We start from the raw sequence: 22,245 nt of genomic DNA on the forward strand, positions 1-22,245 counted from the left end.
CAATTTAGGATTTTTCTCTTAGGATCTGAATTTACTAAAAGTCACACCATTAACTTTTTCTCTTGTAGTGTTGAAAAATGAGCCATTATGCCAGTAAGAGTCAACTGGTAGAAGTTACCAAAAAATACCCCTGGTCGGTCTGGGGAACTGAAGGACCTTCTAGTGAAGACGCCCAAAGGCCATCCTAGGGGATTCTGTTCTCAGCTAGCCCACTGCCTGCCTAACCAGGAAAGGAGGTGCAGAAGCAGCCTGCTGTGTTTCAATTTCCTCTTCTGTACGTGAATGAGCTACTGAAAATATAGCAGGAGTGGAGGCTGACTGAGTGTGGCAGGAACGAGGTATTCATAGAACGGGGGAGCACAATGTAAGTAAAACCAAGAGCTCGAGTGTATGGGAAACGGTCACTGTCCTGTGCTCAGCTCCCGTCCTGCCGCCGACAGTTCTGGGCGGCACGTGGCCTTCCTGTGCACACGGCCTCAGCTGCTGCTGTAAACGAACAATTAAATCAAGTGGTTTCTTTAGCATGACAGCTGCTTCCCTATATGGCTTCCCTAAGTGTAAGACGAGATTCTGTGCATGCCTTCTGTAAGGAATTACAGGGAGGTGGATGGTACGAGTGAGGCTTATCCCGGGGACGTAAGGAAGTGACATGGATCACTGAATGCCGTGTGGTCTCGGTCACCGTCTGAGTCAAACCCCAATGCAACTTAATCCACGGGGAAAGGAGCAGGGAGGCAAGGCTGCGCCTTTTGGAGGAGTGGAGAGAAGAGGGATGACACACAGTGCGCGGTGGGACCAGGCCCCTACCTTCGGCAGACGGAGGCAGCTGGCTCATCCGGCCTGGAGCGGGAGGGTGAGGCCGAGGCTAAGAGGACCTGGAGCGGGAGGGCGAGGCCGAGGCTAGGAGGATAGCCGGCCCTGGAGACAGATTCGGGGGTCTGAACGCCAGCTCCACCCTGGGCTGCTATGTGACAAACCCTACACAGCCATGCAGGCAAATTACTTAACCTCCTCGAGTCTGCTCCCTCATTCTAGAAAACGAGTGTGGTGGCAGCTCTGGCCTCACAGGCTGGAGACTGCAGGTGAAGAAGGCTGCACGGCGCTGGGCTGACAAAAGTGAGCACCCAGGTGGTAGCTGGATTTTGGCGTGGATTGTGGTGGGGCCTCTCTTGCTTAGTTCAAGCTCAGGATGTGAACGAAATAAGAGGCCACAAGAGGTTAGAAAAGCTGTTGTTTCATTCCTATTATGTGTGACACTTCGCTGGAATTAACAGATGCAAGACTTTTAATTCAACCAAATCTCTGCAAAGTAGGTATAATCATCCCCATTTTACAGTCCGGACCAAGGAGGCTCCAATTAAGTCAGATAACTTGCCCAAGGACACACCTACTACCCATTTCACAGGTAAGTGTCTGGGAGAGGCAAATAACCAGAATAGAGGACTATTTTTTGAACATATTTTTGTTATGAAGGGTGGTAACAGTAATACGTAGGACGAACATGGCGGGGGTCGGGGTGGGGAGCAGGTACTGAGAGTAACTGGATAATCCGTAAATCAGGAAAAACAGGACCGAAAGAAATAGTAGCAGCAGATAGGGCTTCCCATAAAGTATAAAACACTCCACTGATAATACAAAATGATTTATTCTTAATAGCTGAATATTTTAATATATATAGAAAAAAGGCAGTGTTTCAGGTATCACTCAGGATTAAACTCAAGTAGGTAGCAGAGATAACCCACCTTACACAGACCATGTGCGTTACAGCAGGGTGTCCAGACGTGCCTGTGAATGTTTGCAGCCTCCAGTAACCGAACCTTCCCGGTAAATCTTCGAGGATGGAGAGAAGCCTGGGTACCACCGTTAACTCTTCTGCAGGGTGGATGGGAATTCTCAGGCTGCGTTTCTACACACATTGCTGGAAGCCGTGTTTGGGAAGGCACGCGGCTGCCCTGGAAGCAGAATCTAAGCACTGCTGTTTACCCAGGGAAGCTCCCACCAGTGCCAGGGAAGATGTGGAGCACAATTTAAGAGACAGAATGTAGGAGGCTGTTTAAAACGGAACAGCATGGTAAGAGCATTCCAGACTTCTCTCCTGGCTTTGTGGAGACACGAGCTCCTCTCTCCTGGCTGAAGCACACTGGCTTTGCATGGAGCAGAGCCTCACCCATGGACAACTCCAGCTTTGAAAAGAACCTCTAGTCTTCCTAAGGAAGCCTGGAATCTGCCAGCTCACATAAATGGGTGGGCCTGGCTGTGCAAACAAACTTACGTCGTAGTATGAACAACAAATGCATCCTCGTAAGGCAAGTTTACAATATTGCGAACTGGAGCCAAGAGGCATACCCCTGGATCATGCTGCGTTTGTTTAGATCTGAATCTAAGAAAAGAATCAGTTATCAGCTGACCTTAACTCTCAAACTATTTTGAACATTACTAAGAGATCATTAAAAGACTCGATAAAAGGTCGTCAAGGATTTCCCTACCTCAGATGGCAGCAATGCGTAGATAGGGAAACCTTTCCCTGTTACTTTGTGGACGTAATCAAATAATTCCAGAATCTGGACAAACTTCAGACGGCTTTTTCAAAGTCACCCACATCATTTTAAGAATCAATGCTCAGCTCATCTGCACAGGCACATTCCTGGGGTCAAGGTGGAGCTGGTCTGGGGCTGTCGACTGCTGTCTCTCTCTCAACATACAGCTGCCAAGCATCTCTGCCGAACACCAGGTGAGGACACCAAGGCACAGAGAGGTTAAGTCACTTGCTCAAGGTCACAAAGATCGTTTACACAGATATTCGCACTGGAAGCCCAGAAAAAAGAGATAATTAAGTACATTCCACAACAGAAACTGAAGAGTAACTATTCCTTAGGTGATGTTAAATACGTTGGTACCTACAACTGAAAATGCTATTTTGGTTGGAACAGAAACAGACTGGGAGATATCAGAGATCAAGGCCCTGCTAAACTTGATCACTTCATTCTGATGGCTTACCAGCAGGAGAAAGCCATTCAGACTAGAGACAAGATGGCAGAGTAGAAAGGACATTGAGCTCACCTCCTCTCACGAGCACACCAAAATCACAAATAACTGCTGAACAAACATTGATTAAAAAAAGACTGGAACCTACCAAAAAAGATATCCTACATCCAAAGACAAAGAAGGAAGCACAACGAGATGGTAGGAGGGGGTGCAACTGTGACACAATCAATTCCCACACCACCTGGGGGGGTGACCCAGAGACTGGAGAATAATTTTATCACAGACTTCCTCCTAGAAGAGTGAGAGTTCGGGGCCCCACATCAGGCTCCCCAGCCTGGGGGTCTGGCAGTGGAGGAGGAGCCCCTAGAGCATTTGGCTTCGAAAGCCAGCGGGGTTTGACTGCAGGAGCCCCACAGGAGTGAGGGAAACAGAGACTCCACTCTTGGAGGGTGCAGAGCACCAGGACCCAGGACGAAAGCAGTGACTTCGTAGAAGCCTGGGCCAGACCTACCTGGGCAGCCCTCTTGCTTGGGTAATTAGCACCAACACCTGGGCCCACCCAACAGCCTACAGGCGCCAGTGCTGGGAGGCCTCAGGCCAGCCAACCAACCAACCAACCCAGAGGGAACACAGCCCCACCCATCAGCAGACAGGCTGCCTAAAAACTCCCTGAGCCCACAGACACCTCTCAACGTGCCCCCTGTTACAGCCCTGCCCCACCCAGAGGGCAGACACTGGCCCCTCCCACCAGGAAGCCTGCACAAGCCTCTAGACCAGCCTCACCCACTGCGGGCAGACACCAGAAGCAAGAAAACTACAATCTTGCAGGCTGCGAACCGAGGCAAAGAACTTGGGAAAAGAATGCATGCAGAGTGAGGAGCTACAAGAAGTTTTAAGAAAGAGAAAATAGAACAACCAGAGTTGAGAATACAATAACTGAAATGAAAAATACACTAGAAGGAATCAATAGCAGAATAAATGAGGCAGAAGAAGGAGTAAGTGAACTGGAAGACAGAATGGTGGAGATCACTGCTGTGTAACAGAATAAAGAATGAAAAGAAATGAGGACAGTTGAAGAGACCTCTGGGACAACATCAAATGCACCAACATTCACATGATAGGGGTCCCAGAAGAAGAAGGAGGAGGAGGAACACGCCGAGACACACAGTAATAAAAATGACAAAAATTAAAGATTAAGAGAAAATATTAAAAGCAACAAGGAAATTCTCATAAGGTTATCAGCTGATTTTTCAGCAGAAACTCTGCAGGCCAAAAGGGATTGGCACAATATAAAGTGATGAAAGGGAAAAACCTAAAACCAAGATTACTCTACCCAGCAAGGCTCTCATTTAGATTTGACAGAGAGAGCAACAGCTTAAGGACTGGCACCACCAAACCAGCTTTACAACAAATGCTAAAGCAACTTCTCTAGGCGGGAAACAAACATGTGGAGGCTAAACAATATGCTTCTAAACAACCAATGGATCACTGAGGAAATCAAAAAACACCTAGAGACAAATGAAACCTAAAACACAAGGATCCAAAACTTACGGGATGCAGCAAAAGCAGTTCTAACTGTTTATGGTGATACAAGCTCACCTCAGGAAACAAGAAAAGTCTCAAACAACCTAACCTTACACCTAAAGCAACTAAAGAACAAACAAAATACAAAATAGGTAGAAGGAAAGAAATCATAAAGGTCACGGAAAAAATAAATAGACTAATAAAACAAAAAGATCAATGAAACTAAAAACTGATTCTTTGAAAAGATAAACAAAATTGCTAAACCTTTAGCCAAACTCATAAGAAAAAAAGGGATAGGGCCCAAACCAAAAAAATTAGAAATGAAAAAGGAGAAGTTACAACTGACGTAGGAGACCACTACAACAACTCTATGCCAATAAAATGGACAACCTAGAAGAAATGGACAAATTCTTAGAAAGTTACAATCTCCCAAGACTGTACCAGGAAGAAACAAAATATGAACAGGCCAATTACAAGTGCTGAAATTGAATCTGTGATTAAAAAACTCCCCCAAAATAAAAGTCCAGGACCAGATGGCTTCACAGGCAAATTCTATTGAACATTTAGAGAAGAGTTAACAACCATCCTTCTGAAACTATTCCAAAAAACTGCAGAGGAACGAACACTTCCAAACTCATTCAATGAGGCCACAATCACCCTGATACTAACACCAGACAAAGATACCACAAAAAAAGAAAATTACAGGCCAATATCACTGATGAACACAGACGCAAAAATTCTCAACAAAGTACTAGCAAATTGACTCCAACAGTACATTAAAAGGATCATACACCATGATCAAGTGGCATTTATCCCAGGGATACAAGGATTTTTCAATATCTGCAAATCAATCAGTGTGAAACAGCACATTAACAAATTGAAGAATAAAATCCATATGATCACCCCAATAGACGCAGAAATAGCTTTTGATAAAACGCAACATCCATTGACAATAAAAACTCTCCAGAAAATGGGCACAGAGGGAACCTACTTCAAGATAATAAAGGCCGTATATGACAAACCCACAGCTAACAGCACACTCAATGGCGAAAAGCTGAAAGCATTTCCTCTAAGATCAGGAACAAGGCAAGGATATCCACTCTTGCCACTTTCATTCAACATAGTTTTGAAAGTACTAGCCACTGCAATCAGAGTAGAAAAAGAAATGAATCCAATTTGGAAAAGATGTAAAACTGTCACTGTTTGCAGATGACATGATACTATACACAGAAAATCCTAAAGACTCTAACAAAAAAACTGCTAGAGCTCATGAATGAATTTGGTAAACTTGCAGGATACAAAATTAATACACAGAAATCTGCATTTCTAAACACTAATGATGAAAGATCAGAAAGAGAAATAAAGGAAACAATCGCATTTACCATCGTATCAAAAATAATATCGGGTTGGCCAGAAAGTTTGGTAAGATGTTACGGAAAAACCCAAACGAACTTTTTGGCCAACCTAATAAAATACCTAGGGATAAACCTACCTAGGGAAGGAAAAAATCTGTACTCTGAAAACTAAAAGACACTGATGAAAGAAATCAAAGATGACACAAACTGATGGAAATATATACCATGTTCTTATATTGGAAGAATCAATATTGTCAAAATGGGGCTTCCCTGGTGGCGCAGTGGTTGGGAGTCCACCTGCCGATGCAGGAGACACGGTCTGGGAAGATCCCACATGCTGCAGAGCGGCTGGGACCGTGGGCCATGGCCGTTGAGCCTGCGCTCCGCAACGGGAGAGGCCACAATGGTGAGAGACCCACGTAACACACACACACACACACACACACACACACACACACACACACACACACACACACACACACACACACACACACACACACACACACACACACACACACACAATATTGTCAAAATGACTATACTACCCAAGGCAATCTACAGATTCAATGCAATCCCTATCAAATTACCAGTGGCATTTTTTGCAGAGCTAGAACAAAAAATTTTACAATTTATATGGAAACACAAAAGACCCCAAATAGCCAAAGCACGGAAGAGTAAAAGCAATTTTGAAAAAGAAAAACAGAGCTGGAAGAATCAGCTTCCCTGACTTCAGAGTATACTATAAAGCTATAGTCATCAAAACAGTATGGCACTGGCACAAAAGCAGAAAGATAGATCAATGGAACACGACAGAAAGCCCAGAAATAAACCCACGCACCCATGGTCAATTAATCTATGACGAAGGAGGCAAGAATATACAATGGAGAAGATCTCTTCAGTAAGTGGTGCTGGGAAAACTGGACAGCTACATATAAAAGAATGAAATTAGAACATTCTCTAACACCACACACAAAAATAAACTCAAAGTAGGTTAAAGACCTAAGTGTAAAACTGGATACTATAAAACTCCTAGAGGAAAACATAGGCAGAACACTCTTTGACATAAATTGCAGCAGTGTCTTTTTGGATCTGTCTTACAGAATAATGAAAATATAAACAAACAAATGGGACCTAATTAAACTTAAAAGTTTTTGCACAGCAAAGGAAACCATAAACAAGAAGACAACCTACAGAATGGGAGAAAATATTTGTAAATGATGCAACCAGCAAGGGATTAATCTCCAAAATACACAAACAGCTCAATATCCAAAAAATAAACAACTCAATCAAAAAATGGGCAGAAGATCTAAATGGACATTTCTCCAAAGAACACATACAGATGGCCAAAGGCACATGAAAAATGCTCAACATGGCTAATTATTAGAGAAATGCAAATCGAAACTAGAATGAGGTATCACCTCACACTGGTCAGAATGGCCATCATCAAACTCTACAAATAATAAATGCTAGAGGGAATTCCCTGGAGGTCCAGTGGTTAGCACGCCATGCTTCCACTGCAGGGGGCCCAGGTTAGATCCCTGGTTGGGAAACTAAGATCCCACATGCCACGGGGCAGCTAAGCCCACGTACTCTAGAGCCTGTGTGCCACAAGTAGAGAGAAGCCCACACACCGCAACAAAAGATCCCCATGCCGCAACTAAGACGCGATGCAGCCAAAAAAACCCAAAAAACAAAAAGGATCAGTACAGATAAAGTAATTGTGAATCTATTAAGGTGTTGATTAAAAAATAAAAAGAATGTATTTTAAAAAATAAATGCTGGAGAGGGTGTGGAGAAAAGGGAACCCTCTTGCACTGTTGGTGGGAATGTAAATTGGTACAGCTACTATGGAGAACAGTATGGAGGTTCCTTAAAAAACTAAAAATAGAGCTACCATATGATCCTACAATCCCATTCCTGGGCATATATCTGGAGAAAACCATGATTTGAAAAGATACATGTACCCCAATGTTCACAGCAGCGCTATTTACAATAGTCAGGACATGGAAGCAACCTAAATGTCCATTGACAGAAGAATGGATAAAGAAGATATGGTACATATATACAATGGAATATTACTCAGCCATTAAAAAGAACGAAGTAGGGCTTGCCTGGTGGCGCAGTGGTTGAGAATCTGCCTGCCAATGCAGGGGACACAGATTCGAGCCCTGCTCTGGGAAGATCCCACATGCCACGGAGCAACTAGGCCCGTGAGCCACAGCTACTGAGCCTGCACGTCTGGAGCCTGTGCTCCGCAACGAGAGAGGCCGCGACAGTGAGAGGCCCGCACACCGCGATGAAGAGTGGCTCCCGCTCGCCGCTACTAGAGAAAGCCCTCGCACAGAAATGAAGACCCAACACAGCCAAAAAAATAAATAAATTTATAAAAAAAAAAAAAAAGAACGAAATAATGCCATTTGCAGCAACGTGGATGGACTTAGGAGATGATCATACTAAGTAAGCCAGACAGAGAAAGACAAATATATGATATCACTTATATGGGGAATCTACAAAAAATAAATGATACAAATGAACTTATATACGAAACAGAAAAAGACCCACAGACGTAGAAAACAAATTTATGGTTACCAAAGGGGAAAAGGGCGGGGGGAGGGAGGGGTAAAGTAGGAGGTTGGGATTCACAGATACACACCACTCTATATAAAATAGATAATCAACAAGGACCTACCTGTAGCACAGGGAACTCTACTTGAAATTTTGTAATAAACTATAAGAGAAAAGTATCTGTAAAAGAATACGTATACATAAAACGATAGATATATATGTGTAACTGCATCACCATGCTGTACGCCTGAAACTAACACAACATACCGGGCAATAAGCAGCAGATATCCCTTCAGGACTGATGGGTCATTAAGTAGTTCGTTTTTCTCATTAAGGAACTTATTTTCAGAGATGTAAAGTATTCACTGTGATCTAACGGAGTTAAACCCTTTCATGATGTTTTAGCATTCTGATTGCAACAAGTGGCTCTAGTTTACTTACAGTAGGGACAAAAATGATCTTGATGACAACCCTGGGGGGCTGTGAGCTTACTCTTGCCGTCACCACTGCACTCACATGCTGTGGGGAGCTGAGGGGGCAACACTCAGGCACTTAGGTACTGAGTCCAGAAAGGCTTCTCCTCCTGAAACGCGTTTCCTAACTAAATGCTTCAGAGCGGAGATCCCCAGTCCTCTTCATCCCTCCGACACAGGAGCCCGTGAGGTGTCCTGTCCATCTGGGGCAGGGCTTGGCACGCTTTCTGTAAAGGGCCAGAGAATAACCATTTTCAGCTTTGCAGGGTCTATGGTCTCTGTTGCAACAACTCAACTCTGCTACTGCAGTGTGGAAGCAGCCACAGCCATCACCTAACCAAAGACGCAGGGCTGTGTCCCACGGAGACTTTATTTACAAAAAATAGGCCACATGCTGGCTTGTGTCTGTGGGCTGTCGCGGTCTGCTGACCCCTGGGCTCAAGGGGATTGGGGAAGAGGACATAACTGAGAGGTCATTCTCACCTACCTTTGTACCCTGAGCATTTCTGATCTAGAGTAAGGCAAAGGGGCAGGTGCAGAAGACCCCTCCCTGACCGTGTCTCTTACAGGGCATTTACAAAGAAAGACCACAAAGCCTTTCCTAAAGGCAAGATACTGTTTTTGGAGTTCTGAAAATTCTGTCATATTAAACTAAAATAACTGCCTCTAGTATACTCTTCCTCAACCATGAATTTTTCCTTATGGAGAATTCTAGCACACCTTTTCCTTAACCGTAAGAATTTGATGCAGAATTAAATTACTCCCACTGGGGATAATTAGAGAGGCGGGGGGGGGGGACAGGGGGCTGAAGAACAGAAAAGGGAGATACAGCAGAAGATAAGTCAGCATCGAGTTCTGGGAAGAGAGAAGGAAGAGCTGTGCAAATACATGAATGCTGGCCTTAGAACAGCACACCTGCTTTTTCATAGTTTTGAAGGAGCTGGGACAAAAGAGGGACTGAACACATGTATTTTGGCCTGAGGATATTACAAGCAAAGGGAAGATACAGACAGACCCATCGACTGATTGATAGGGGCATATTGCTATCTGATATGTAATCAACCTCTGATGTTGGAAAAGAGGTTGAAAACCGTTATCCATCTGTGAGATCTACATTACATTTCCATGAAGCCTTTGTAAGTACCCAAGTTATTTTCTAGGGGCCAAAGCAGAAAATTAGAAAAAATATGGAATATTCTGATGAGGGAAGAGACCTAAAAGCCCCACCAGCCAAAAACAACCCTAACAAAGTGGGAGGAATATTTGAGTATTGCACTGAAATTCTTGGGAAGGGATAGGGGTGGAGTTCTGAAAAGCTTCCAAGAAGACACGATAAGCAGAAACCATTTGCTCACTATTATACTCACTTAAGATGTGGAAAAGGTGATTTAGGCTTCTGTTTAGTGTGCTGCTTTAATTAGCTTAAAATATAACCTGCCAAGGATTTTTCAGAGGCTCACCTGCAACTCTGAACCCACCCTCTGCTTTTATGTTTCTGACACCTGCCAAGATGTGGTCAAGGACCCAGAAGAGTCTAACCATTTCCACGGGGAGGGGTCTGATGTGTGCTGATCTCCTGCCACTTCACATACTATTCTGTACCAGTGTACATGTAGCCGAGTATCTAGTGGAGATGAACAGTAAAATGCCAAGATATAGAGAATAAGTTTAGAGAGAAAGATTTAAAATTGAGATATGAGCTATTAGGAAATAGCTATTAAAAAATTTTAATGACGAACTCTGCCATCTTCTTGTCTCCTTGAATAACATCAGCCTTTATGATTAAACAAACTGAAGTTTTTTTCAGTAACTGTCACTTTTGAGAACAAGCCAAAAGAAATATCCAGACAGAACCAGATCTGTCCACATTAAAAAACTGGCTTCCTACAGAGTTGCTAGATTCCAGTAATTTTATTCTTTTCACGCTCTCCCCTGCCCCCAGTACGTTTCCACTGTTAAATTCGCACCGCAGCCATCTCCACTGTTCCTGCCTTGGAGCGCCAAAGCTTTCTTACGTGGTGTCCAGGTCAATGCTACTTACACCAGTGCTGCAGCTCTTACGATAAACACAAGGATCTAAGAGGCCATTCTGTTGACTGTTTCTACGTCTTGACTCTACAGATCATTCTGTTATATTTTTGTTTTGTAAATTTAGAAGTAAAGTCTTAAGCAAAATGAGAAGTTTCTGTCTCACTTTCTTCAGTCTCAATTTAGAGATGTGAAAAATAACCTCAAGCATCACCTAAATGGTCTCCTTCAGGCGGGTAGAACTTTCAGGGAAGGCTTTTTCCCTGTGAAAGAAATGACTTGGGATTTTAGGCATCTCCGTTTATGCCGGGATGATCAGAAAGGAGTTCCTCTTTCTCACCGATGGCCATGCATATTAGACAAGGGCCAGCAGCTATGCCCTGCTAGTCAGGATGGAAGAGTTTGGTGCAGACACATTCCCGCTGCTTGACCTGCGCCCTATGTACTGGTACTGAATTAGCCAACAAATCCAGTTAGAGTCAAATCTGACATTTTAGAAGCTTGTGAATTCTACTGGCCTCCAGTGTTAAGGATTATCTTACACTTTTACACTGAAAATTTTCATCTGGAAAGCGTCTGGGTTTTTTTGTTTTTAAATTGTGGAAGAATACTGGGCTATTTCTGTTTTTCTTCTTTCATAAAACAATACTTTAAGAAATGAGCAAAAGTTATCTGGAACTAAAAGAGCAATGAAATCTAGGCATTTTCCTTCTGGTAAGATTTGGAGCAAGCTGAAACGCGTCACTAGAAAGGTGTTGTGCTTTTAATGTTAAAAGTGGAGTAAATAAAACAGCTCTAAGCCTTAAGACACACGGATGAGTGACAGCTGTATTTTGCTTCTCCTCCTCTCTTTTGGGGGATAAAGCTATTTGGCTTCAATCCTAAAAGGAAGCTCTTACATAGGAATTAAAAAGTCACCTCGGAGAAGAGCCCTGATCTTCTAACAGGCAAATAGCTTTAAGGAGAAAACACAAAGCTTTCCAGATCTCCAGTGACAATCTTAAATGGAGCATAACAACAGTTATGTAAATTCTAGTCAAATCTTATAAAGGCCACTATAACCAAAACCTCCACTAAAAAAACCTCCAAAAGAACCCTCTCAGGCAACAGCTCATTCTCTAGGGCATGTCAGATAATGCAAAACTGAAAAACAAAAAAGCAGTTGGGAAAATCCCTTGGAGGTGCTATAATGGGATGTGACCTGTAATTTAGGCTAAAAATAGAGAAAGGCTTACTCAGATGCTTGAAGCTCCAGCTACAACAAAGGACGAAGCACCCTGTGAAGAGCATCACGATGCCACCGACTCCTCTGTTCTGCACGGTGGTGCGACACCTGATCCAGCCTGTTCAAAGAGAAGCAGGTCTCACTGTTAGAGGCAAAGGCCCCTAGGGGCCCTTATCTGTGAGGGACTCAAGTTACCCGGTTAGCTTAGGCAAAGGAATTGCAAAGAATTTACATACCACTATATTGCACATATGATGAAAAGGCTAAAACCCAAAGACCTTAATTTTAATAAATTTAAATTAGTCACTCTTATTTTGGGGAGTTTGGTTAAAGTCTTTCGTGGGGAGGAGATGAATACAGCTGGTCTAGTTGAGGTTGCGCCTTCCTGGCTTGGGGACAATCAACGTGGGGAAGGCAGAGACGGGCGGGTGGCAGAGAGGCAGGGGTAAGTCCTGAATAAATGAAAGCTGCTCGATAAGTGGTAGCTGCTATTATTAGCTTCGGTGCTTTTAATTACATGAGCCTCCCGGATGAAAACAGCCAGGCAGGAGAGCAGTAAGACTACAAGGGTGTCCTCTTCTCTTTCTCGAGGCTGCTGTAACAGCCATGGCTAAAGGAAGAGAAAGTTCTCCAAATGCTTGGAACCAGCAACAGAGCCCAGCAGTCGTGATTCCAGCCTCACCTGTTTGGACAGCTCCCAAGAGCCTCCTTAGAGAAAAGCTGGAGGTTGTGAGCCTGGCCGGGGCTTCCAAACTTCTTACCGCCGTCGAACTTCTTTCCAACAAAGGAACTAGGGTTCCAAACAGTCACTGTGATAATTCATTTAAATCCATCCTCTTCCCCAACACTTAGTGCCCAAGGTTCCCAGGGCGAGGCTGCAGGAAAGGTATATTCTAAATAGGTGGATTAATGTCTGCCTTGGGCTGCGGCTAACTGGTAACCACTGAAGGTCAAAGCTGTCTATTCCACATCAAGAAAAGGTTCTTCGACAGACTAAGGGACCCTGGGGATCAGGACCTAGATCCATTTCCAATCCGATGAATATAGTGCCCAGATGATCCAGGGATACATACTTAATGAAATGAATCATTTATACTTCCTCTCACCTGCTAAACATCTTATTAGCAAAAAGTATGACTTTCTACTGTCATGTTAATTATTGCTACTTGTCACTACAACAGTCGACAAGCCAGCTCTATCAGCCCAGCCCAGCACGACTGCTGACCAGCACACTTCTTATTTATGTTCAATACATGAATAACTATAAAGTAGAACCAGAAAGGAGGGTTTAGGCTATGTATTTACATTTTCCTTGCCCCTGTTATCTTCCATGTTTAATGACAGGCAGGGAATCTCTACTATTGCTGGTTCTCTGGTCTTGGTTTGGTTCATTAGGATAAAGGGTAAATTAAGCAAATATTTACAACGGGTTTACCAGGTGTGGTAAAAGTTGCTGTGGATGTAAAAACACTACCCAAGGGCTTCCCTGGTGGCGCAGTGGTTAAGAATCCTCCTGCCAATACAGGGGACATGGGTTCGAGCCCTGGTCCAGGAGGATCCCACGTGCCACGGAGCAACTAAGCCCATGCGCCACAACTACTAAGCCTGCGCCCTAGAGCCCGCGAGCCACAACTAGTGAGCCTGCGCGCCTAGAGCCCATGCTCCGCAACAAGAGAAGCCACCGCAATGAGAAGCCCGCATGCAGCAACGAAGACCCAACGCAGCCAATAAATAAATAAATACATTAAAAAAAAAAAAAACCCCACCTCACACGGATACCCTACTGATGGAAATCCTGGTTTCACGTTAGAGAACAGCCTTTATTTAGCTGTTTCTTGGCCTTTAAAAACCCATGACCTATAAAGTTTTCTCACTTGACCTTCTGGTAACCCCGTCAGCCATATTTTGCTTTTTGTAATTACACAAAGTTTTTTTTTTTCCCAAACCACCTTCTCCCCTGCCACAATTTGAGAACAGCCCACTGCTGGGTCTGAGGCACCTGCGCCAGGGTCATCACCTCCAGGAGCAGTTCTCAAACTTGGCTGACCTTCAGTGACACCGAGGAAACGTCTGAAAATACAATTCTGAGGCCTCGCTTCAGAATCAATCTCTGGGGATGATGCCTAGCAATCTTTACTCTTAAAAAAAAAAAATGACCACGTGAAACTGTTAACTGTCCAGATTTGGGAACCGAGGACCTAGATCTCTTACACTTTCAGCCCCAAAGCCAAGGCACCTGAATTCTGTAAAGGCCCAGCCAGCCCTCCCAGCTGAATGCTCTCAAGGCGACTGGGACTCTGAGAGGTTTCCTTTGAACGAAGTCCTCTATTGCTGAGAGCTCTCAGACCCTGGTACTTGTTGAGTCTCCTGAGATTTAAATCTTGGATTTCTAAAATCTGCTTTCCCTCAGGCCAGGAAAATTTACTCCTTCTGGTAGTGAGGTCCACGAGAACCTTTCTCCCTGAAGCTCAAAAGATTGCGCCTAGCGCTGCCGAATTCCATGAGCCCCATCCCGGCTCCTGATTAACTGCAGCCCACCTTGGTGGCATCCTCAGAACCATCAGTCTGCCTCGGGATTTCCGAGCCTAGGCCCTCAAAACACAGCCATTTTTCATCGGCCGTGAGAGCTTCTGGTCCTACCTTGTTTCATCAAAATGAAGGCCCTAGGTGCCTTTCCAGCTGGTAGAATCACCTCACCTAAGTTTACTCAGGTACCTGATGCACGAGGACTAGCTGTATTTCCCCATGCAGGAAAGAAAACTGACGACATCCTGGAGCCCAACGGTCCAGTGCAAGAAACACTGCCTGGAAAACCTTGGCAAAGCCCATCAGATCACGTTAGAAACTGGATACTGGGCAAGTTACTCATCCTCTCTGAAACTCAGTTTCCTCGTCTGTAAAAGGGGATAATACCCATCTCCCAGAACTGGTATACGATTCCTTAAGATAACTTAGGTAAACATGCAGGTATCACACCTGATATATAGTTAACTTAGTAACTCTTAGCTCACTGGCCCTGCCTTTAAGTATCAAAGGGATGAGTTGGTTTCCTGAGATAGAGGAGGAGCGGCCCATCAAAGGTTTTGCCTGAGTAAGGGCACATATAGCCCAAGCTCTTCTGCAATGACTGCTGGGAGGTCAGTCTGACCCTGCAGTCACTGGGGACAGTCATTGCCAGGTGAAGGTACAAAGCTGAGGAGCCACGCTACTTTTTTATCCTTGTAGATTTGACGGCCTTGAAGTCCCTGGCCAACTAAGGAATCAGGTCTTGACCTTAACTGAGATCCTGGGGTCTCCTCTAGTGTCTCCTGTTCATTTGGTAGCAGCATCCCAGTCTGGCCGTTAATGGTGGAGCCAACTTCCAACAGTTTTTCAGTTTACAACAGAACTAGAGGCACAGTGATGGCTACACGATCCCCGATACAGGAACCCAAACTAATCACACATTACAGACTGTGACCAATAAAAGAGAACAAAATCGCTTTTAGCCACTATCCTGGAAGAACTTACTATTAAAGGAAAACTTGTATTTTTCCCCCATATTCAATTTCACAAGCCTATTGATTTAGTAACATGGGTTACTGTTATCTCTTACCTTATTATTACTGTAATCTTGGGACCTATTAAAGGGAGTGTTACTAATAACTTAAATCAACCATGATATTGACCACTAACTGCCCTAAAGTAAGCCTGAGGCTGAGTTTAAAGACCATGGATGTACAAGCCAGACGGACCTGGATTTGAATCCCGACTGCCGCTTACTGGTGAACGTGGGCAAGTCACTGAGCCCGCTGAGGCTCAGACTCCTCGCCCACAACAGAGGGCAGTCTTTGGCAGTGACAGCCCCTCAGAACCCTCAGGAGGATTAAAGGAGATAATTACACCAGGCATCTCGCACAATGACCAGAAACCGCCATCACCCGATAAACATTCTTAGTTCCCTCCCTTTTCCCACTAAAATGAACTCACCTTCGCACTACAGAGGGTAGGACAGAATACAAAGAAGCCCTTCTACATGCTAGAGATTTGCTATGGGCTGTGTGTCTTTACGCCACTGAAAACCACAGAGAAGCTCGGAGATATAAACAACACCTGTGTGTCTAGCTGTGGCGCATTTTCTACAACATGGTTGAGTGAAAGCTTTAAACCAGGCCTCAGGAAACGGGGCTCTACTTGCACCTCTACCACTTACTGGCATCGCCACCTTGGACAAATCACTTATCCCCTGTGCCTGTTTCATCACCTGCAAAACAGAGAGAAAAGCACTCTGCCCACATCTCAGAGTGGTGAGGCCAAAATCAGAAGATAGGTGAAGCACCCTGAAAACCACAAAGCAACACAAATGTGAGTATATTAATTCTATGTTAAGATGGAGTAGGGACTTGATACTACAACTTTGTAAAGACAGTGAAGATGTTAGACCTGTTCGTAGAAAACCCGGTTAACCACTGAGGCAGCTGAAGGAAACATAGCTTTAAGCTAGCAACCCTCTTAATACATGTCCATTTTGAAACCTTTAGAAAGGGATAATTAAAATACAAAACAAAATGCTTGGGCTTCCCTGGAGGCGCAGTGGTTGAGAGTCCGCCTGCCGATGCAGGGGACGCGGGTTTGTGCCCCGGTCCGGGAAGATCCCACATGCCGCGGAGCGGCTGGGCCCGTGAGCCATGGCCGCTGAGCCTGCGCATCCGGAGCCTGTGCTCCGCAACGGGAGAGGCCACAACAGTGAGAGGCTTGCGTACCACAAAAAAAAAAAAAAAAAGCTTTCCACAACAGCCAAACTGGGGCTTAGTGAATATGTGATCATTCACAAAAAAAACAGTAGAGGGGAAAAATGTATCCTTTAGGAAGGGATAATACAAGCTTTTCTGCTGCAAGCCTATTCTGAGTGGCTTTGTGTCTCCTGTCAAAATAACCCGAAAGCACCAAAGAACACTAGGCAAGAGATGGGAAAAAAAAAAAAAAAAAGAGATGGATGCTACTGTGACCACGCCTAACCACACCCCTAGAGAACCCAAACAAAAAGAAGTAATCCAAAGCTTCTGGGGAGGAAAATGGAGACACTCTATGTTCCGTAACTAGAGAAGCAGTTCAGTAACTAAAGGTGAGAGCAGAAAAAAGCAAGGGCACTGAGGGGGCCGTAGGGAAGCTCTTGGCTCCTACCCGGGCCCCCGTCCTGCCCACTGCTGAACCCATTCCAGGCACCAGCAAGGAGCATCCAGGGAGCTTCGAAGAGACAGACTCACAATCCAATCAGTCTTGATGCCCAGCCTCTCTCCCCCCATCCTTCTTACCTAATCTCTCGTGTCTTGAGGCTCCATCTTTGGTCCTATTCTCTGCCGCCTAACTTCTCCAGGGCATGGATTTCTGCTCCCTCTTGGCCACACCCTCTGCTCCTGATCTTCACCGGCTCATCCCTGAGGCCCCACTTCCACCTGCCTTGACTGCCACCCCAGCCTGCCCCCAAAGACAAGAACCCCATCTGCTCTTCCCTTCTGTGCTACTCTACTTATTATTATTTTTTTTTTGCAGTACGCGGGCCTCTCACTGTTGTGGCCTCTCCCGCTGCGGAGCACAGGCTCTGGACGCGCAGGCTCAGCGGCCATGGCTCACGGGCCCAGCCACTCCGCGGCATGTGGGATCTTCCTGGACCGGGGCACAAACCCGCGTCCCCTGCATCAGCAGGCGGACTCTCAACCACTGCGCCACCAGGGAAGCCCCCTTCTGTGCTACTCTAAACTGCTAGATGCTGCATCTTACCACACGTCTGGGACCTATTTTCTGCCTGACCTGGTCCTGACTGAAATCCGAGCGCGGCGCTTGTTCTGTTTAGGCAGACCCTCAAGTCTTCCTGTTTTTCCCGAGTCTCTTCAGCTTGAATACCCACCCAATTTCTAGAAGAGGCCGTGCCTCTTTCGAATGTGGGCGGTCAACTGTTATCAGCATCACCGGCCAGCCTGTCGTAGTCCAACCCTCACCTCTCGGTGGAGGGGAAGGGAGAGTGATAAACCCGTTATTACTGACCCCTGGGAGCAAGAAGCCACGTTCTGAGGACACTCACAAGTGCAGCGCACTGGAGTGCCCAGGTACGAGGAAGGTCAAGTGAGTGAGAATGTGGGCGTTCCGAACCTCACGGATTCAGAAGGCACAGAGCTGTCTGGATGAGCTTGGACGGGAGCGTGCTTACCTTGTGAGCAGCTTCCCCCCTGGGTACTGATGAGCGCAGGCTTCTGGGCCAATGTGCCCCAATGCTGAGGCTTCCCTGGCAACACCCCGAGTCCAAGATAACCCGGATAGAGCTCTGGAAACCACTCCAGCCCCAGGGAGCTGGATAGGGTCTTTCTGTCGGTGGCACCGATCTGACCTGTGAAGGGGCCTTTAGAAGCGTGATGATGGGTTGAATGTGCAGAATGCTGGCCCCTGGGGTGCGATGCTGGTGGCCGACGGCCCGACTTGGGTGTCAGAGAAGCTTGTTCCTCACTCTTTGTCAATGCCTTCATAGCAGGGACTTGATTACGGCTGCAGGCTTCTGCCTTCTCTTCTTGGAGAAATTTCATAGCCAGAGAGGCAAGACTTTGATTACGTGACTGTGATACAGAGAGAAGCTCACTGCAATTTGTCCCCGTTGGCGTGAGCAACTCTAAATTGGGGCCTTCACCTCGAGATTTCCTCTCCATGACTGAATCATCGCTCACGGCAGCCCACTCCTGCATTTCTGTTGCAAATGTGCTTTTCTCTGCATTTCCTTGGCTCCCACGTGCCTCTGCTCCAAGGTCAAGTCCTTTTCCCTGGTTCTCCTTGACCTGGACTTTACCTAACGGGCTAACTTTAAAAGCTGCAATTTGTGATTCTGTGTTCTTTTCCCAAGTCCCAGAGTCTCTAGTAGAGACTCCCAAGAGGTGATCCCCGGCCTTGGAATCTCTCTCACTGCTTGATGATGTGCTTACCCTTTCAACCCCGTAATTGAGATTCGTGGGAGAACTGTGATAATCGCCCAGAGGCATATCTAGTAATTTTATGAGAAGGTTCTGTCTTGGGGCATCCACTCTGTCCAATCTTAAATCAGCAGAAGTGGCTTGTACATCATTAGGGAAGGCCGAAGAATATTTCCTATCTTGATTTGACAGAGAAGGTTCCATTGGGCCAAGAGCTAAAGAAGCTTCAGTCTCTGAAGGGTTATTTCTACTTTCCCCTGATTTAGACAAGTCTTCGGCAAGCTCTTTTTTAGGAGTGGTGTTTTCTGATGCAGAAAACTGAGCTGTAGTTTCTCCCTGGGAAGTAATCTTCTGTTCAGTATTTTTTAGCATTTTGAGGGAGGGTTGAATTTGATTCTTGAAGTCTTCATCAGCCTTTGTATTACTTGTTTTTTCCATACCAACAGACAGTCGTGGAGAGGACTTAACTGTCTGTTGTTCTGATCTGTCCCCTTTCAGTTCAGGATTTCTTTTCTTACTATCTGTCCCTAACCCTTTCTCTTTTGCTTTAACTGAGTCTCTGATTGGCCCTTTGAATTTTTTAGCACGTGCGAGTGTAGCCGGCTTGGCCTGACAAACAGCAGGCACAGCTGGTCCTATCATCTTACAGTACGGAAGATGGGATTTTAATCGTTTAAATGGCTTCTTACAGTAAGGACACACTTCCATTCTGGATGGAATAGCTCTCCTATTCCTGAAAAAGAGAAATGTGAGGTTACGGGGAGCACACAATCCATAGAGTAAATACTAATACTTTATTTAGGTGTTGTAGCTTTTAAATTCATTTGAAAGAAGCTAGGTTGAAGGACATTTTAAAAAATTTCTTTGGACCCATTCTTTTTCTTCCACAGGTAGAAAACATAGTTGGATTTTAAGATCAATATTCCTGGCTCCATTTCTGCTTGGTATTTCACACTTCTTAAGGTCTCTTAGGAATCAGTCATTACAAAAGACAACCAAAGAGGTTTTTCAACATCCCTAACTAGGAGGTGAGCCGGACCAAAAAACTTAAGTCTAGTGAATTAATGCTTAGTGGAAGGAAAAGATGTCCAGAATGCCAATCAGATAAAATGCCAATAAAATGTCTGCTATTTAACATTGTAGCAAGTCAACTGGATAGCACATGAGTATAAAGAAACTGTTATAAACCCTTAAACACATCATTCAAGGGAAGAATGGTGAAGAGTGAAAAACTCAGGCTGGGATTCCAAGGTGGCTTAGACTAGTATTTCCACAGTGATATACAGAAGATCCACTGGGGCAAGAAGAAAATATTAGCGCTTCTATTGTCTGAGCATGAAAAACGAAATGCTACTGACATTTAACGCATTAGTAATAAGCATATATGCATACACATACACAGAAGTACAGCGAATGCACAAATAATACATAAGTGGAGGTGACATGGTCCCCCATTTTTTACTTGCAGTATGTAGTACAATGGATTAAGGACAAATTTGTCTAGTTTGACACTTTTGTGAAACTTATGCCACATAAAAACATTTTAAAAACTTTACACCATGTACCACTGCTGCCTCTATTATTCTCTCCAGTCAGGAAAAGGAAGTATTTCATTCCAAAGCTCAGATGAGTTAATTCTGTTTACACTTCTTATTCTATCAAGTTCCAGAGGGCAGGGAACAGGTGGACCCTGTGCACAGCTGTATTCTCAGAACCGAGCACTGGGCCTGGCCCTGGCCAATCCGTCAGACCAACCGACCCACCTTGTCTTACATGAAGTCACGCAAAACACACCAACAAAAAAACTCACAAAAAACAAAACCGTCTTCTGCCAATAGACTTTCCAGCAACTATTCTTACTTTGGAGCTACCCCTGTGACAATATAATAAAAGTTAGGGACTGTTTATTTCCAAAAATACACACAACGGAAGCCAGTCCAAGGGCCTTAGGCTAACGACTTTAGAAGAGACCTGTTAGAGGCATGTGCTTCCACACCGTGCCATCCTCACACTTAATCCGACTGAGATCTTTCCCGCACCCTTGAACAGTAACGTCTCACCATGGATGCCTTAATGTTACAAAGTTCAAGCTCACCCGCTCACCGCAGGACAGGCCAATAAACCGAGAGATGAGTTCTTGGGGCGAGGACTAGGGAATTTGTTTGGAGAGCTGCGGCAGACTGAGATGGGGGACTCGCGTCCCAAAGAACCATCTTGCCTGAGTTAGAATTCAGGCATCCTTTATACTAAAAGGGAAGGGAGTAAAGCCGAACATTTCCTGGAGTTCCCATCAGCCTCCGGAGGGGGTGTGTTAATTTCTTCCTTCCTGCAGTGATTCACAGGTGGGCCTGGTCAGGCTGTTTCCTCTGAGCTAAACAAAGGTATTTTAGCTTCATGCTCATGACCTGGGAGGCAGGGTTCCCAGAGATGGGCCATTAGGTGTAATTTAAGCTTACAGGCAACATCCCTTTAGTGATTAACTTGTAAGAGAATACAAACGTTCTTCCCTATTAAATGCTTTCTTACCAAAGCTTTTCTAGAAAGATACTGATTTTGCGGTTGTTTCTCCTGGATGAGCAGGCCTCGCTCTCCGTTCTCCAGTTGCGATTTTAATGTCGGCCTCTGAAAAACACAATCAGGGAAGTCACTCGACAGCACATACAATGAATAAATGTGGCAAAGTGCTGGGGCAAATTCAAATAACCGAGTCACCTGTAGGGAGGGCAGTGCTACCTCGGTGTTCCAGAAAGCAGACTTGACCACCCTCCTGGGCACAGGGCGGACCTCAAAGTTAGGATATCTTCGCCCGCCGCTCCTGCGCTCTCCAGCGGACTTCCCCGCCCCCAGCAGTACTGTCTAGCGTACCCCCCTGCCCGTAACGTTTTCAGGAAAGCAGTCCTGCTGCTTCCTGGTTGGGGCCTCCCCGCAGCCCCGCAGCCCCCCAGCCCCAGGCGCCGGAGCCGCTGGGGCGCCTAAGGGGGCGGAACCTTCGGCTTCAGGAAGCCCTCCCCCCACTCTCCTCTTGTCGCCACATTCGTCCCCAGACCTACGGCGGAGGCCCTAGGAAACATCCCCGCCCGTGGAAACTCCCCCCACGGCAGCGCCTCACCTCGCAAGACAGATAAGCCCACGAAGCCCCGCGCCAGGCCCCCACC

General features: G+C 45.4%; 1 protein-coding gene across 7 annotated transcripts; it reads right to left on the minus strand.

Annotated features, from left to right (window-relative positions):
• Positions 1-1,626: 1,626 nt before the first annotated feature.
• Positions 1,627-21,944, minus strand: C20H17orf80 (chromosome 20 C17orf80 homolog). 7 transcript variants are annotated; one of them, XM_060135177.1, is made up of 6 exons: positions 21,803-21,944; positions 21,617-21,712; positions 18,343-19,823; positions 12,838-12,945; positions 12,166-12,273; positions 1,627-1,872 (listed from the first exon to the last, which is right to left on the minus strand). In XM_060135177.1, the coding sequence occupies exons 3-6, from the start codon at positions 19,796-19,798 to the stop codon at positions 1,694-1,696; spliced, it is 1,851 nt and encodes a 616-aa protein (XP_059991160.1). In that variant the 5' UTR covers positions 19,799-19,823; positions 21,617-21,712; positions 21,803-21,944; the 3' UTR covers positions 1,627-1,693. The 7 variants fall into 7 exon arrangements, with proteins under 7 accessions (XP_059991160.1, XP_059991167.1, XP_059991161.1 ...); XM_060135179.1 differs by lacking the exon at positions 1,627-1,872 and adding an exon at positions 8,428-9,129; XM_060135184.1 differs by lacking the exon at positions 12,838-12,945 and having other exon boundaries at positions 18,520-19,823.
• Between the last annotated feature and the right edge of the window lie 301 nt (positions 21,945-22,245).

This window comes from Lagenorhynchus albirostris, chromosome 20 (assembly GCF_949774975.1).
Source record: "Lagenorhynchus albirostris chromosome 20, mLagAlb1.1, whole genome shotgun sequence".
Lineage (NCBI taxonomy): Eukaryota > Metazoa > Chordata > Mammalia > Artiodactyla > Delphinidae > Lagenorhynchus > Lagenorhynchus albirostris.